Source organism: Abramis brama (genome assembly GCF_963993115.1).
Source record: "Abramis brama genome assembly, chromosome: 7".
NCBI lineage: Eukaryota > Metazoa > Chordata > Actinopteri > Cypriniformes > Leuciscidae > Abramis > Abramis brama.
In genome coordinates this window covers 2617100-2634874 of record NC_139969.1, presented here as the reverse complement: position 1 = coordinate 2634874, position 17775 = coordinate 2617100, and the positions used below count along the sequence as shown (strand labels likewise).

Sequence of the window (17775 nt, the reverse complement as noted above, 5' to 3'; positions counted from 1 at the left end):
GCTTCAAATTAACTTGTCAATTCACTTAATTCACTTGTTTGGACCCCAAAGATCTAGTCCTACATGTTTGGAATAACAATAAAAGATCACACAATTGTCATTTTTGGATGATCTCTCTTTAGGTTCGCTCTTTTAATCAAGAACCATGGTTTTCTATGTCTATGGAGATTAGTTATGAATCTATAACAGAAAAAGTGAAGCCCTTCTGGATTCTTTTCTATTCTTGTTTGCATCTGGAGCTGTACAACAGTTGCTCGTTTCTGAGATGACTCTTGCTGACTTCCTCTCAGTTTATTTTTGGCACTGTTTGCGAAACAAAGAGAAGAAAAAAAATCTTCTTGTGCTCTTCACCAGACATTGTTCACCAACAACAGTTGTACAGAACCGTTCATCAATTTGCAATAGTCACACCAATTGAACAAAACATTTTTATGAGTCGATTCCTTTTAATGATTCAGTCAAACGATTCGCAAACTGTCCATAAATCACTCGACTATTGTGAACCGGTTCATTTAAAATGAATCGTTCGAGTTAACAAATTCTCCAAAATGAATCAGACCTCCCACACAAGTCCAATATCTATAATAATAAAGTACATTAAGTCTTTTAAATAAAATGATTGTGTGTGAACTGCTAAAGGAAAGCAAGAGGATGAATGTGAATCCATTTGTCAACCGTTTAAAATAGACCAAAAGTTGCAAAGCCGCTTTACGCGTAAGTTTTCGGGCTGATTAAACCAGTTTTCTCTTTTAAACACGTTTACAGCGGTAATATCAACCTATCACAAAACTAAACTCTGGTTTTTGGTATTGCTAAGAAGGGCTGTTGGTCTTACCGAAGGGTTTTGAGCGGAGTTGCTCTTCTTGGAGGTTGGAGAGGCTTTAGTCGTCTGCTCCTTTTTCTTTCGAGAAAACATGTTCACACTGTTCACAGAAATCGTACCGCAAATCTTCAGGAATGTGCTAAATACTTGTGAAAATGTCTTCTCTTGTTCTTCTGTGACTGACAGTTACTTCCCCATCATGAGAGTTCAGTTACTCGCTCCCGCGCGCGTGCTCTCTTCCTGCTGCAGTGTCGCGCGCTGCGCGTCCGTCTCGAAGACGCTGCTGGCACCTGCCGGAGAGCCTAATCAGGCATCACCAGATGACATGTCAAGCCAATATCAGATATGAATCATATATTATTATTTTTTTTTAGTATTGAGCGACTAAGGTCAATATGAAAGCCCAGTTCCACCATTTAAGAAAAACTCATACTTTTATAAATCATAATTAAGACAACATAAAATGTCGAAATTATGACATCATAAATATTAAGTGCTAATTATGAAATGAAAAATCGAAGTTATGACTTAATATTAATAATTATGACATTAAAAAGTCAAAATTATAACGTAAGATTCGCGGCGTGAAGTAGCTTCACATTCTTTATTGACTGGAGTAGGAATTGATGTTACAAGTCAATTTCGAGTTTTTAATCTCATAATTATGACGTAGTATGTCATCATTTTGACTATTCATCTCATATTTTTGACTTTTAATCTCATATTTCAGATTTATATCATAAGATTTGCCTAAGTAAATTGATATTTACTTGAAACAAAATGGCGGAAATGGAGGGAAAAGGTCAAAGAATTTCAGGGGGAAAATACGTTTCTGCTGGTTATTTTTTGGGCTCAATCTATTTGAGGCTTTCAGGAACTTGAATTAAAAAGGCACCTCTAACACATTAAGTCAAACTAAGACTTTTCATTAAATAATCTAAAAAGAACACGAGTGATGTGCATTATGTAAGTCTACCTAGTAAAGAAGCTGAATGATTTCATATATGATATTTACCATACTCAAATGTCAAATGTACACTGTACAGAAGCAGCTTCTGAAGTGGCATTTAGGCGTCTTTACACAAACTATTTAATGCTGCTCAGAGGGGACAATTACAACTATATACTTTGATACTAGGGGCAGAGCAGGAATATTTTAGACTACTTTTATACTGCGTTTACACTGGATTGTGAGCAGACCAGCCTTAAAGGTGCAGTGAGCGATTTCTGAGAAACGCTGATGAAAGTGGATCGGACTGAGCACCAAAACACACTTGTAGCCAATGAGCAGTAAGGGGCGTATACACTCAATTTGGAGGCGGAGCTATCAAGAAAGGGGCGTGGACCTTTTAGGTAGGGGCGTGTTTGTTTTGGTGATTTCAGCGTTTCTCAGATATCGCAGATATAACTCAGCATGTTCATATTCTGATGTATTAACATGGTATTTTAGACAACAATACTGTCAGACTGATACAGATGAGCAATTTGAACAAACTCTTAAAATTTTATTGTTTGTTAAAAATTATATTGCAGTACAATATATTCCTTCTGTTAAATGTAGAAAACGTTCAGAATGAGTCAAAAGGCACATTTGTTTACACTATGTACAGTTCCATCTAAACTCATAAATATTGGGATAAAACAAAGAAGCCCAAAGTAAAAGTGCTGAACAGAATTCTAACTGGAAACATTAATAATATAACAATAATATTATCATCATCAACAACAGCAACAACAATACATACAATCAGTAGCAGTCTTAAATGTTTTGCTTTTATTATTAAAGTGTTCATTTGTGATTTCTTTTTAAAAATGCCGGGCAGCAGACGAGTATTAAAAATCTGGCATGTTGTCAGGACAAAAAGGAGTAGAAACACAGTGGGCAAAACACATCTGCAAGGTTTTTTTTTTTTTACACACACAAAAACGCTTAAATTGAGTAACTAGAGCCAATCACAGCCTCAAGGGAACGGGATTGGGTTTTTTTTTTTGTTCACATGATTTCGCCAATCCAGTAACGGCTTGCTTGCATCATTTCTCATAAAATCATCACAAAGAAAAACAACAAAAGCAGAGAACTTGTAGTAATACTCGAGCAATATTCCTAAACTCGCATTTTCTCTCATACACTTCAAGTCTAGAACACGGTGGCCAGGCCTGTAGAATACAGTAGTCAGTGTCATGTAACGCCGAATCCTTTCCCTCGACTTTTCCTGAGATTAAGCACGACCGTTCGGCGCCTGCAAAAACTGCACAGAAAACTTTGGTGCGATGGGAATCTAGACGCCCGACCCAAAAGAAGAAGAGCGAACTCTCTGAAGCTCGAGTGGAGGAACGAGTGACGCGCAGTGCAGTGGATTTGGTGGCAGGTTGCAGGCTTTGATTCTGTATTTTGGGAGGAAAATCAAACAAAAACCCTGACAAAGGCATTGGAAAAAGTGTTCGAACTTCTACAAGTGATTATAATAAAGTCTACCTCTACTAATAATGTCCCTTGGATATAAATAGCAACAATAATAGTATTAATAACAATAATAATAATACGAACAGCAATATCAAAGACACCAATACATTTGCTTTCATTCCAACTACACGAGAATAACACCACCAAAAGGAAAAAAACATTGACCTCATACAAACAAACAAACAAACAAACAAACAAATCCATTGTTTTCTCTTAACAAATATAATATTCTTCGAAAACAATTCAAAAATATCACTTCTGAACAGATATAAAGAGAATTGCGAGTTGTTCGTGGGGCAGTTTTTTGATTTTTATAATCATTTGTTTGGTTTTTATTGCTAGGTCTCACTCTCACTCGGTATAAAGACGTCTCAGCGTGAGGTCCAGTGGTTCAGCGCTCTTTCACCTCATGAAGACCGAGACACACCGAAGCCGACGTCGGGCTGGCTCTGGTCAATAGGGGTTTGTGGGCCGGTTCGACATGTTGAATGAGAGAGAGAACTCTGATTGGCTGTTCAGCTTAGCGAACGAGACTGTGCACGAGAATAAAAGTGATGAAAGCGAGCAAAGACGACGGGTACAGACAGAAGTCTGCTGTAATTGTACGTCATCTTACCTGAGCATTCGAATGCACGAATATTTTCATAATAACATGAGCGTGACTGATATTCAAAACGGTGCTTTTGTTTACGGTCTGCCGTCCTAGTTTCGGTTTCCCTTTATTGAATGACAAAAACTCGACTCTTGATGCCTGTTGATATAGATATTTACTTACACGCATGTGCTAGTTGACAGTCGCCTTTACTCCTTTTGGTGTGTTCAAGCGCAGCTTTGTAACCGAGACGCAGCCAACGACGTTATTTGACGTCGGCTTGGTGTGTTCCCGGGCTTAAGATCTGCAAATAAATAATTTGGTTTCCAATTCCCAAAAGCTCACGACGACCCATCCGCAATCTATTACATTTTTATAAAATAATCATTTGTTTTTGGACAGTGACGAGTCTATAATATACCTGAGAAATTTACACAAGCGGTGTAAAGCGGAGTATTCTGCTCGCCATCACTATGACCTCGATATTGTGAACGAATCTGTCCCTGTGTTCAGATTACTGAAATGAAGGAGGAAATGGAGAATTCACAGGGGTGAGGGGTCAAACAGCAGGTTCATAATCATGCGATCGGGTCCGTACGCCGCACAGATCTCTGGGTAGAGGATAGACACCGGAGGAAATAAATAATATAGCACTACTCTGTCTAGAAATATATATATATATATATATATGTACGCACACAAGACTGCATCTGAAGGAGATAAAGGCACTGATTTAACAGAAGGCATTCATTCGAAAAAGATAAACTCCCTAAGATAGGAAACAGTATACACCAATGTCGTAATAAATAAATATCTCTTTTACCTCGATGTTTGATGTGATGAAATGGAGGGTGGAAAAGCCCTATTGCTTCAAATAAGGCAAATAAAAACCAAACTGATTTCAAGTGCCCATGTGTTTTAAATCATCTTCATTGAACGTCAATGAGCCGAATGCAACTCTTAGCTTATGGACTGAGAATGACTTGGGAAAAGAAACACAAAATTTTGACCAGTCGCGTGTACGAGCCGCTAGGTGGCGTCCCAGTCCACTGATTTAAACTGGATGACGGACTGTCGGTGATCCGAGGATGATCCGTGGATCATGTGATCTAGTGTATCCAAGGGGTCCATGCTGCTATGTCCATTGGGTAACTGATGTGTCTGTTCGGAGGAAGAGGAGGAAGAAGGAGTGAAGTGCGAGGAGGAGGAGCTTGAGTCAGAGAGGGAGGAGTTTGGAGGAGCCGATGCAAAAAGGGAGGAGGAATAATGAGGAGGCGGAGTCGAGGATGGCAGGGCTTGTGAGGTGAACGGGTACTTGAGTTGCGAGTCGGGCGAAGGGTAACCAAAGTCTAAATCGTCGAAATTAAAGTCACTGTTTGCACCGGACGCTCTCTCGTGAGCGGATTGACTGACGTGCGACGGCACGTGTAACTGCGCGTGTGGTTTTGACAGCTGCACGTGCGAGTTTGATGAATGCGCCATGCGTTGACTGTTCTGGTGCGAGGATTGCGCTGAGGCGACGGTTTGCTGTTGCATTTGATTGAGAAGCCGCAGCACGAGGGATTTATCGTGGCTTCGCTGCAGCTGCGATAAAAGCGCGCTGTACTGCGCGGACGGTTGCGCGTGGGAGCCGCTTTGCTGCGTTAGCACCCCGAATGATGAATGATTCTGCTTTAGTGTGTGAACGTGTTGCGGCGGGATGTTCAAAGCTGCATGCGACGACGACAAGCGCATGTTCGAGTTCAACGGCACTTGTCTGTGTCTCTGCTGCTCCTGGGAAATCAGTTCTTCGAGGTTGTACGTCTCTGGAGCAACCGTGAGTGGACGCGCTCTTCCGACTAGCATCGCTCCGTTTAGGGACACGCCGTTTAGCTCTGGCGCGGGCGGTTTGATGTCCGGCGAAGGGCAGGGGCTGATGGTCAGATCCAGGACCTCGCTGACGGCTTCAGTTTTTGGCTGCACCACAGGTGTCAGAAGGGATTGTGGGTAGTGAAGGTGGTTCGGGAGGGAGTGGGGAGGGTTAGTGACGAGCTTGCGGGCGTTGATCATCTTGGCTAGCATCTCTTGGCGAATACGCTGCTCGTTTGCGAACCGCTCTCTCTCTCGCCGCGCTTTCTTCACCTCCTCGTCCATCCGAGAGAGCTCAGCGCGCACACGGGATACACAGTTTTCTGGGATTTTTATACCTGAGACACACACAAGATCGTTATTTTGGTAACACTTTACAATAAGGTTCGTTAGCTTACATTAGTTAGCATGAAATAATAGTGAGCTGCACTTACACAGCATTTATTAATCTTTGTTCATTTCAGAATTTACTAATACTTTATTAAAATCTTGTTAACATTAGTTAATGCACTGTGAACTAACATGAACAAACAATGGACTAAAGTTAATAAAGATGAATAAATACTGTAACAAATGTATTGCTCAAGGTCAGTTCATGTTAGTTGATACATTAACTAATGGTAACTAATGATATATTGTAATGTGTTACTGATATTTTCTTAAAACGTGAGTTAATAGATTTTTCCCATGATGTTCATGTTTGAGCTGTTTTAACTGTCTTAAAATATGTCAATGCCATTGTTTTGCCTCAGGATGCACATCAGTAATGTTTTTTTCTAAGGCACGTTTATAAAAGCAACTTAAATGCCTTAATTGAACTAAGGCCTAATCCTGGCTTAATCTAAGCCCTGTCTGTGAAACAGGGCCAATAAGTTTTAGCATAAATCTGAGATGTGCATTGCAATTACTGGTATGCTAGGAATCATTATTGAGAAGTAGCCGATAACAAAAGGTCAACTCACCAACTTGTTTGCTGTTCTGTTTGGTTTTGAGCCGTACGATCTGAAGGATGCTGGAGTTGGTGACGTCCGAGACTATATCAGACACTCGTTTCCAAACCCTCAGCAAAGCTCCACACAGCATGTGATACTGCCTGAGACGCATCCCCAGAAAACACTCGTGCCCCTCCTCGATCTGCTTACACTTACCCTTCCTATGAGAAACACACAGATGTACAACACTATTAAAGTTTGGTCACATTTACAATACACAGTGAAATTTCATTTTAATGGGAATTGGTGCGATGAAGAATTGCGTCTGAAGGACTTCCAATGGTGAAGAAATTTGCCTATGCATTTACATTTTGTATGACCTGTGAAATTACGCAGAGCAACAGTAAATGTGACGCACCTTTAGAGACACACAAGCTTAATCAGTTTACAGAGTTGCATTACTCTTCAAATAATTAGCTCAAATTGCAATAAAAAAAAACCTAGGAAATAAAAATTCTGGCACTGAGAAAATCTAAATGTATTAATACGGTTAAAGTCTCTACTGATTGCTCACACACACACATAATGTCTCTCACCAATTGGCATGGGTGCAGCTGCTGAAGGAGAATTCAAATTGAGTTTCCCAGAAATCCTTTGCTTCATCAGGCGTCACCTTTAGAGCGAGAAGAAAAACACTTGTAGCAAAAGTGCCATGAAAAGTGGCAAAAACTATTTTTTAAATGCCATTGTTGATTGTTTTTTATCCATTATTTATGTATTTATAACATTGTATTTTAGGGCTAGTTATGCATTTAGTTCAGTCAAACATCTGTATTCACCGTCTAAGAGGAAATTAAGTGGTTTTTGATTAGAAAAATTATAAATCAGGTCTGAAAACACTTAAAGCAACTCTTGAAAGTTGAATTGCATTCAGAGTATTTATTAAAGAGGCCACATTATGCCCTTGAGTCTTGTTTTCAGGCTCTACTAGAACAGGTTTTCCTGTTTGAATGTTGATTATTTCCCCAATATTCTCCATTGTTGCGGCTCCTCTCTTCCCAGTCTGTCAGTAACGCTCTGTTTAGTTCCTGTCTCTATGAAGCCCCTCCTTCTGAAAAGCACACTGTGCTCTGATTGGTCGGCTGGATCAGTGTGTTGTGATTGGTCGAGCGCTTTGAGTGTGTTTGGGAAATGTCCCGCCCCTTACCATAACCACCAGTTTAACACACTACTAACTAACTCAACAGGCCCCGCCCCTTTATTCTGCATATTAATTATTTAAATGAGGAATATTGTGATGTGTTCGTTTCCGGAAGAAACTCAAGACTACAATGGAGGCGTTTCAGGAAGTTCAGAAACACTGGCACTGATATAGAGAAGAACTCAGCAACATTACACACTAAAGAAAGATGAACATGGGGAAAAGCATAACAGGTCCTCTTTTAACAGGACCACCAGATGTCACTGTGCAACAAGAGCTCTGAGAGATTTAACACTGATGTGTGTGAGATGTAGGGTCATACCTTGTAGTATCTCAGGAGGAGGTTGTCCAGGTTCTCGGGATGAGCCTGTTTACCGATGTTAGGTTTATACAGGATGAGGTTTCGACCACGACCCTGTTCGGCAAGCAGGACACACGGCTGGTTCCCACGCAGCTGAACACACAGAAACACACTTTCCTTTAGGAAAATACTCAAAGATGGCTGGTAATTGGAAACATTTTAACATTTGTAAGGCTGTCACAAACAATTATTTTGGCAATCAAGTAATCGGTCGATTATTTTAACGATTAATCGAGTAATCGGATACATTTTTTGTGCTAAAAATAGACCTAAGGTGAACAAAATGACTTAAAATACATATGAGGTTATAATAATTGGTTTAACTAAAGTATAAACAGCAAGTGATCAGATGGTTTTATTGAACGATACTGCTGAAACACAATGTAATATACATGAGATGCACGTAATGCACACATGTAATTAAAGCACATATATATGCTATTAAACCCACAGTTCATTTATTGGTTTAATTTAATCGCAGCCTTTGTGAATTCACAATAGCATTATGCTGTTATGATTATTAAATGGATTTACTATGCATCCTTTTAAAACAGTCTTATAATGCGTTTCATGTAGATTATTTAAAATAGAGTACCGGTACTCACATTTAATTGATGAATCAATTTCAATAGAAAACAAATGCACAAACACATCAAGCATGAGTTACTGTCAGACATCAATGTATGCGTTTTGTACCTTGTTTGAGAGGTAAAACCCTTCATATTCTCCAGAGAGTTTCTCTGCTTTACTGCAGGCCTCTTCCCAGGGCATCCCACGATCCACACTGATCTGAACACAGCCACAGAACAACGTCAGGACATTCATCACACTGACAACTGGTGAAAAGTCTGGGGTAAAGTAAGACTTTTGACATTTTTTTGTTGAAAGAGTCTCTTCTGCTCAACAAGGCTGCATTTATTTGATCAAAAATACAGTAAAACAGTGAAATATTCCAATTTAAAAAAGCTGTTTTCTATGTGAATATATTTATTCCAGTGATTAAAGCTCAATTAGCATCATTACTCCAGGCTTCAGTGTCACATGATCCTTCAGAAATCATTCTAATATGATGATTTGCTGCTCAAGAAACATTTCCGATGATTATCAATGTTGAAAACAGTTGTGCAGCTTCATATTTTTGAGGAAACCGTGATATTTTTTTCAAGATTCTTCGATGAAAAGAAAGCATTTACTTGAAATAGAATCTTTTGTAGCATTATTAATGTCTTTACAGTCACTTCTGATCACTTTAATGTGTCCTCGCTGAATAAAAGTATTAATTTCTTAAAGGTGATGATACATAGGGCAACTTTTTGAGCAATCTTGCCGAGCGATTGTTGCTTGGGCACTTTCCCACTGAAAATGTCCAATAAATTTCTATCTGGATCATTTAGATCGGTCGTGGGCCCGGTGTCTCATTACCCAGCAACATTGCTCAAAAAGTTGCCCTGTGTATCATCACCTTAAGAGGTGTTTGTGTTCTGTACTTGAACAGTGTGTCTCAAGCCTGACCGCTGTTGGATGACAGTCAGGTCGAGGTCAGGAATACAGATGTTCCTCTCATGTACCTTATAGAGGATGACCTGGCCCTCCTGAGGGTTTCCTGGAGTTAGAAACTTCTCCTGCGTTTCCTCGTGAATCTCATCATTACCAGGAGCAAGATCTGAACACACCGGACATAAGAACATCAATCTCATCACACACACATACAGCTCCTCGCTGCAAAAAATGCTTTTCTTATTTAGTATTTTTGTCTGGTTTCCAGTCCAAATGAAGAGTTCAGATGCAAAAGCCTCTGAGTGCCATCTGAAATGTTCTTCTAGAAGAATCATTTTTATAAAGCTTGTATATTTATGTTAAGTAATTTCACTTAAATGACAACTAATAGGTAATCTTCATTGCCATTTAAGTGAAATTATTGAACTTAAATATACAAGCTTGATAAAAATGATCATTCTAGAAGAAAATTTCAAATGGCACTCAGAGGCTTTTACATCTGAACTCTTCAAATATCTAAAAATTCTTAAATCAAGATGCATTTACTAGATAAGTAAAATTAGATAAGATAATATATTATGTCTTGTTTTCCGGGGGAATTAATCAAAATTAAGTGAGTTTTTGCTTAAAACAAGCTAAATGATCTGTCCATGGGGTAAGAAAAATAATGTTAATTCAAACAGACACAAGATTATTTTTCTTACCCCATGGACAGATCATTTTGCTTGTTTTAAGCAAAAACTCACTTAATTTGGATTTATTTCCCCAGAAAACAAGACATAATATCTTATGGCATTTTACTACTTTAGTAAATGCATCTTGATTTAAGAATTTTTTAGATATTTGGACTGGAAACTAGACAAAAAATTTTTTGCAGTGCTCTACTGCTATGAAAACATGCCAGATAAACATCTGTGCTTAATGACAGCATTAATACAGTGAATCATTTTAAAATTAATTAAATAAAACTAAAACAGTCTGAGGTGCACATTCAGATGATTCCTCACCCAATATTCCCATGTCATATTTTCCCTCTTTTTTGTCCTTGTTGATCAGGTAGTCGAAGTTATCGGTGAAGTACTGGAACAGAAAGTTCTGCTGATGGACCTCCAAACCCAAAATACGGTTCAGAAACTTAGTGAGGGTGCAGTCTGGGATACAGGAAGAAAAGAAAGTCAATTAGCCACTTGGTTGCATATAACTTGCAAATAATCAATGCATTTAATCTATTAAAATACAAGCAAAAATCATTTCTATATATATAAATGTGATGAAACTCCACAGTTGTGCATCACCACAATATAACATTACATCCGGATGCTACATCATATCCTGAACAAACGTATATTACCCATAAACATTGTTCTCAGTATATTTTATATCTAACATCTGAAAAAATCAGCCAACATCAATAATATCAAAATAGCCAGATATCGACACTTTATTTTAAAGGTGCCTTACATACAGTGTAATTATACATTTAAGTACTAAGTAATATCAATTAATAGGAATATCGGTATCGATATAAAAAGTGGTATCGGTGCATCCCTATCAATTAACAAAATGTACTTACTATAGGCTTAGAATTAGGGTTAAGTTTAGGGATAATTGCATGTAATTATGCATAATTTACTGTTATTAGTATAGTAAGTGCAAGTAATGTGTGAAAAAGACACTGTAAAACAAAGTATTATCCAGCATAGATGTATATTTTCATCACTAATAAGTATGCAGAAGCAATTGCAGTATTGATCTAATAAGTATGCAGAAGCAATTGCAGTATTGATCATATAAAACACAAAGATTAGCAGTAAATCAGCCATTATAGTCACAATATTGTGGTGTTACATTTACCTTTCTCTGTATTCAGACCCAGACGCGGCTCCCTACAGAAGATTCCCACGTCAATCATGCCTTTCTTCATATCTGATACACACAAATGAATATTAAAATCAGTGCACACAAACATTACAGTGTCATGTTCTTTTGCATGTGTTTGAACGCAGTGTGTGTCCCGATTCACACACACAAGCCGATGTGAAAGAGTAAGAAAGAGTAGGATTAGTGTGTCCGAAATCACAGTGTGCAGAATTCATGGATTTACTATAGTAACAGTAACTGCAGAAACTATGGTATTTTGGAAGAAATGTCAAACTAAATATTATATTAATAATATAATTATATTGTATACAATTTAACCAAAGTACACAACTGTTTAAAAGATTGGGGTCGATAATATATTTTGAAATGTTTTTGAAAGAAGTTTTCATTAAATCATTGTAATATGTTGATTTGCTGCTCAAGAAACACTTCTGATTATTATCAATGTTGACAACACTGATTATTTTTGTAGAAACCGTGATACATTTATTTTCAGGATTTTTCAGACATTAAAAAGAACCGCATTTATTTAAAATAGAAACATTCTGTAACATTATAAATGTCTTTAATGCAGGGTTTCTGCAGGTCTTGTGAAGGTAAATTTAAGACTTTTTAAGACCTTTTTAATACAAAGTATGTAAAACTGAAGGGGAACACAATACTTCTATCTTTTCTCTAGATGTAAATGGGAGAAACACAATGAGTTGTATAGGCAACACTTCAGAGTTTGAAAATAAGACAAGAATATGGAAATATCTTAATCTGTACATTCTGACATTGCAAAAAAAGTGATGTTCTTCCTCAGTGTTTTTGTCTGGTTTTCCAGTGCAAATGTCTAAAGATTCTTAAATCAAGATGCTTTTACTGGAGATACAAAATGACATAAGTCTTGTTTTCAGTGAAATTTATCAAAATGAATTGAGTTTACGATTAAAACAAGAGCAAATATCTGCCAATGGGCAGTTTTCATAACTCACTGACATATTTGTTCTAGTTTTAAGCATAAAGTCACTTAATTTTGTTACAAGACTTCATTTTACATTTGCATCTCAAGTAAATATACCTTGATTAAAAAAGTTTAGATATTTATATTGGAAAACAGGACAAAAAAATAATGAGGAAGATATGTTGAGCTTAAGCCATGTCGTAATTACCGTAATTTGATGATAACAACACATCTACGTTCTCTGACTAGGAATTATGCCTTTCTATGGCAACACTAAATCTGCAGCGGTCAGGTGGTACAAGAGTTCTAGAAAGACATGAACGCTTTAAATGCGAAGTCGGGATCTCGTAAATGTGTCATGTATTAATTTTTGCAATGCATGCAACATTTAATGCCATGACTTTATGAATTTAAGACTTTCAGTTCTGATTTAAGAACTTTTTAAGGCCTTAATTTGTGTAAGTGTGAATTAAGACCCTTTTTAAGACCTGCTGAAACCCTGTAAATGTCACTTTTGATCAATTTCATGCATCTTTGCGGAATAAAAGCATTAATTTCTTTTTAAAAAAAAGACTTTTTTTAACGGTAGTGTATGTTTGTGAAGTACATGAAGACTACAGGTATGTGAATTGAGATGTAGTCTCATGCATCAGTGAAGCACATCATTACCTCTGAAGAACATGTCACCTCCTGGGTAGCCCTTTGGTGGAGGGACTTTGTTGTCGATGTGCCCGAGGATGGCTTTAGTGATCTTATCCAGCGCTTTGGTGCCGTACTAAGACAGACAGAAGACAGGCCATCAATAAACAGCTTCATTAAATGAGGTGGTCAATTCTGGTTCAAACTAGAGTTTGGTTTCACTCCGACTGGTCGCTTTTCACATTGTATGTGTGGGTCTGAACTGTGGTATATTTGCAATATAAAAGATTCTGCCCAACTGTGAACCATATTGCAGTTCATGTGTCTTCCGGGTTCAGAAAAAAAAATAAAAAATCAACCAAGAAACCTAAACTCTGAGTCAAATGGACTCCAACGCGTTGTTATTGTTAACGAGAGCCAAAACTAAAACTTTAAAAAATGTAAAATCTAAACAAAGCTGAAAATATAAATATTTGATGGAAAAACTTAAACTTACATTTAAACAAAAATTAGAAATGATGCTTTGACAATTAATTGAAATAAGTTTAAATGGTAAAATTACTAAAACAGAAATAAAAATGTAATAAAATATATAGAAATACTGAAAACAAAATAATAAAAAAGACAAAATTCATACAACAAATACAACTATTTCAAAATATATTAATAAACACTATAAAAGTATATAAATATTACTAAAATGACTCAAGTGAAAGCAATCTTACTTTGTTCTCGAAGTTGTACTGGCTCAGGTCTCTGGATTCAGTGGCTCGCCGGTCCCCGTGTGTCAGCGCCCCCTACAGAACACAACACACAGTTTACCGCGACTGCATTTCCATAAACATGACAGCTTTTTAAGCAGTTCCTCACATGACTGAAGAATGGCTTCTAATAAATATTGCATAATGAAGTTTAAATATATTTCACATCCTAACAAGCCGTGACTGTAAGTGATGCATGTTTTCCATATTTTGGGTAGTTTCGCCCAAAGTGAAATCTTATTAGTCCAAATTCAAGTGCCACAAAGCTGTATATTAAACATTCAGTTCTGATTGGCTGAGATTTTTCAAACTTTATTAGAATATTAGAATAACGGAAAATGGAATTTACTGTATAACGTGGAATTTGGATAAGATTAGATGAATAAATCAAAGAAAGGGCTGTACAGTTAAACTGCGATATGGAATAGTGTCTGTGAATATTAAACTGCAAAAAGACTGATATTGCAATACAGTTTATTAATATATTTTTTTAAGAATTATTCATCCATTTTTCAATTAAAAAAATTTTGATTTTTCTTTCGTGCCAAAAATCATGAGGATATTAAGTAAAGATCATGTTCCATGAAGATATTTTGTAAATTTCCTACCATAAATATATAAAACATGTATTTTTGTGAGCGAATGCAGCACAATCGCGAACATAAATGAACAACTTTAAAGGAGATTTTCTCAATGTTTCGATTTTTTTGCACCCTCAGATATTCAAATAGTTGTATCTCGACCAAATATTGTCCTATCCTAACAACAGCTTATTTATTCAGCTTTCAGGTGATGTATAAATCTCAATTTCAAAATTGTGACCCATGTGGGTTTTGTGGTCCAGGATCACATTTGTTTATTGAGTTCACTTGCGCCCTCTTGTGGGCATAGGAGACAATACAGTACTTTTTTCCTCTAACATTAAGGATTGCCTATACATAGTTCCCACAGGCCAATTAATGTCACGTGACCTCCCCGGAGACGCCATCTTTGAGGGCAAAAGCTGCTGTGTTTACAATGTTTTACCATACTGTCTATGAGTTTTACAAGCAAATTTCGAATATTTCTTTCCATTTATAATGTTACGAAAATCATGAAGAGACAAAGTGACAGAGATTATAAAGAGACTCTATTAACACAAGACAGAGAGAGGTACAATGCGAAAATTTCAGTCATAAATGGTGTGGATCCGTATGCGCTAACAAAGGAAGCACTGAGCACTGATTATGCAGCAGATACAGTATAATCATGTGTATCATTATCTGGTATTGGCTAGGAGTTTTAATACATGTGAGCAATTCCGAGCCTGGAAATATGTGCATGAATATGAATATACACGGTAATATACACGGTATGAAAATAAATAAAACTCGCGTGCAAATTAATTAATGTAATGCGGAACTACTTTATACGCGGGTTCTTTAGGGACATAATCTGAGATTGCCGTGCTGGAATGTGTGTGTGTGTGTGTGAGAGTGAGAGAGTCGCGGGCGCGATCGAACAGTGGAAACAATGTTGTTTTTGTATGTTTTTAATATCTCGTCATTTTGTTCATACAGGACATAATTCAAACTGCAAAGTGTTAACTTATATTTGTGTACACTCGCAATAAAACACAACAAATTCTTGCGTGTTTTGAGGGAGTTTCTTTCCTGTTTATCCTCGCCAGCCATAACCTCCGTCGTTGTTCTGACAAAAGCTTAACGTTAGTCTTCTCACATTCATGAAGTCTAATGATGGGTATACTGTAAAATCCAAATTTAACTGAACCTCCGACACGATTTAAACATCCATTGACCCAGCAGGAGATCACCATTTTCACTTTTTATCACGAAATTAACTCGCTTCAGCTTCTTCTACTATTGTTCTGCCCACAGAAATGGCGCCGGGTCGGCAAATGCTAAAAAACTAAATTTAACTGAACCTCCGGCACGATTGGAACATCCATTGACCCAGCAGGAGATGACCATTTTCACTTTTTAATCACAAAATTTCCGTTTCAGCTTCTTCTTCTCATGTTCTGCATTGTAAGAATGTTGTGTTCTGCCCTCAGAAATGGCGCCGGGTCGGCAAATGCCCGTATGTTGTGACGTCATGTGGGAACTATGTATAGAATTAGAATATAATTCGAATTTTGCTAATATTAAAGAAAGAAATTCGAATTTAGCTTTGAACTACATCACCTTAAAATAAAGTGCAACTGAAAACACTGAATAAAAAAAATAAAAAAAATGGATTTGTTAGAGCACACAAGTGTGTATAACATCTAAAAACCAGACTTTACCAGGCTCTCCAATCTCTTGGCAACGATCGAGGCGAAGCGTCTCTCTCCAGCCAGCTCAGAGATGAGGAAGATGTACTCTGGAGCCGTCACCTGATTGGAGCGATGTGTTCGACCTGACACACAAGACACAATATTAGCAACCACCCACAATGTCTCTCGAAGGCAAGGCATGGCAAGTTTATTTATATGGCACATTTCACACACTACAGCAATTCAAAGTGCTTTACACAGAAAGGAATTAAAATAATCACAAAACAAAAGCAAGGAAAATTAAAACAGTTATAAAAGGAATTAAAAGAGATATAAAGATGATACATAGATAAACTTCTCATCTGGCAAAACACCGGTGTATCATATTTTTCACAGCTCCCAGTTTCACTCATGGCGATTACACCTAAGAAATCTATCGGATTGATTTTATTTGATTGATTTTATTTGACATGGACATTACAATTACATTGGACGAACCATATGCATTTGCTTGGGTGTTTTAGCACACATGCTAATGTTCAACACCTGTCCACGGGAGGCTTTTAGAAAGAAAATACAATAACAATACTGATAACAAAAGTAATAATAACAATACTAACAAAAAAGGATAAAGAAAATACACCATATGATTACAGATGCACCAAAAAAAAACTATATTCAAAATTATTTACATAAGTTATAAAGCAAAAGCATGATAATCAGAAAATATGTCAGTAGTAGGTTATTCATGCGAGCACTGTTGTTTTGTTTTGCTATTGTTTAAGTCCTCTGTTAAAAGCATTGCCATCGGTCTCTTGTTTTAAATTAGTAGGTTAATTCCATCACTGACTCCCTAGACATGCCTGATGAGTGAAATGTTTATGTCCTCTGGATTTACAGTGTAACTAACCACGAATGCAAGATTTTTGATTTTTATTATTATTATTATTATTTTTATCTTTATTTTTTGTATTGTATTGTGTTTGTCATCCAGGAGCAGGGGACATCAGGGTGTGGGATCCCATGTGGGGGATAGGGATGGTGTGTTGTGGGGAGGTGAGGGGGAGTGTGAAAAAAAATGAAAAAATGTGAGCACTGTTTCATATTTATAAGTACTGTTTCACATTGTGTACACTTTGTATGGTTGGTGCTCAATAAAACATATTTGGAAAAAAGAAAAGAAAAGAAAAGAAAAGAAAAGAAAAGAAAAGAAAAGAAAAGAAAAGGTGATTCTGAAAAAAAAAAAAAAATAATAATAATAATAATAATAATAATAATAATAATTAGTAGGTAAAGCATTCTAGAGTTTTGGCCAAAAGAGGTCACCTCTGATAGTGGCTTGTGTGTTCGCCCTATGAGAACTGTGACGCCTACACTGGGGTGCACGATTCAGAAAATGTCACGATTCGATTCGATATCGATTTTTAGGCTCAAGATTCGATTCAAAATCGATTTTCGATTCAAAAACGATTCACAGTATGTAAATGTTAGGGGTGGGAATCTTTAGTCACCTCACGATCCGATCCATTCCGATTCTGGGAGTCACGATCCGATTCCAGAACGATTCTTTATCTAC

At 37.1% G+C, this 17775-nt stretch overlaps 2 protein-coding genes across 6 annotated transcripts in view; both read right to left on the bottom strand.

Annotated features, from left to right (window-relative positions):
- arhgap45a (Rho GTPase activating protein 45a) overlaps positions 1-1076 on the bottom strand; it is a 51258-nt gene extending 50182 nt beyond the window's left edge. Inside the window, exon 1 of one of the 2 annotated variants that reach the window (XM_084119611.1) lies at positions 836-1076. In XM_084119611.1, the coding sequence (XP_083975737.1) occupies positions 836-916 (81 nt within the window). In that variant the 5' untranslated portion in view covers positions 917-1076. The remainder of the gene's footprint in view (positions 1-835) is intronic. The other variant, XM_084119612.1, reaches the window with a different exon arrangement.
- A 1667-nt stretch (positions 1077-2743) lies between these two features.
- Positions 2744-17775, bottom strand: part of sbno2a (strawberry notch homolog 2a) — a 53223-nt gene continuing 38191 nt past the window's right edge. For all 4 annotated transcript variants that reach the window (XM_084119325.1, XM_084119324.1, XM_084119326.1 and 1 more), the window contains exons 22-32: positions 16230-16342; positions 13910-13981; positions 13215-13320; positions 11573-11644; positions 10726-10869; positions 9790-9884; positions 8918-9010; positions 8183-8314; positions 7256-7332; positions 6690-6880; positions 2744-6065 (exon numbers count right to left, since the gene is read on the bottom strand). In XM_084119325.1, the coding sequence (XP_083975451.1) occupies positions 4909-6065; positions 6690-6880; positions 7256-7332; positions 8183-8314; positions 8918-9010; positions 9790-9884; positions 10726-10869; positions 11573-11644; positions 13215-13320; positions 13910-13981; positions 16230-16342 (2252 nt within the window). In that variant the 3' untranslated portion in view covers positions 2744-4908. The remainder of the gene's footprint in view (positions 6066-6689; positions 6881-7255; positions 7333-8182; positions 8315-8917; positions 9011-9789; positions 9885-10725; positions 10870-11572; positions 11645-13214; positions 13321-13909; positions 13982-16229; positions 16343-17775) is intronic.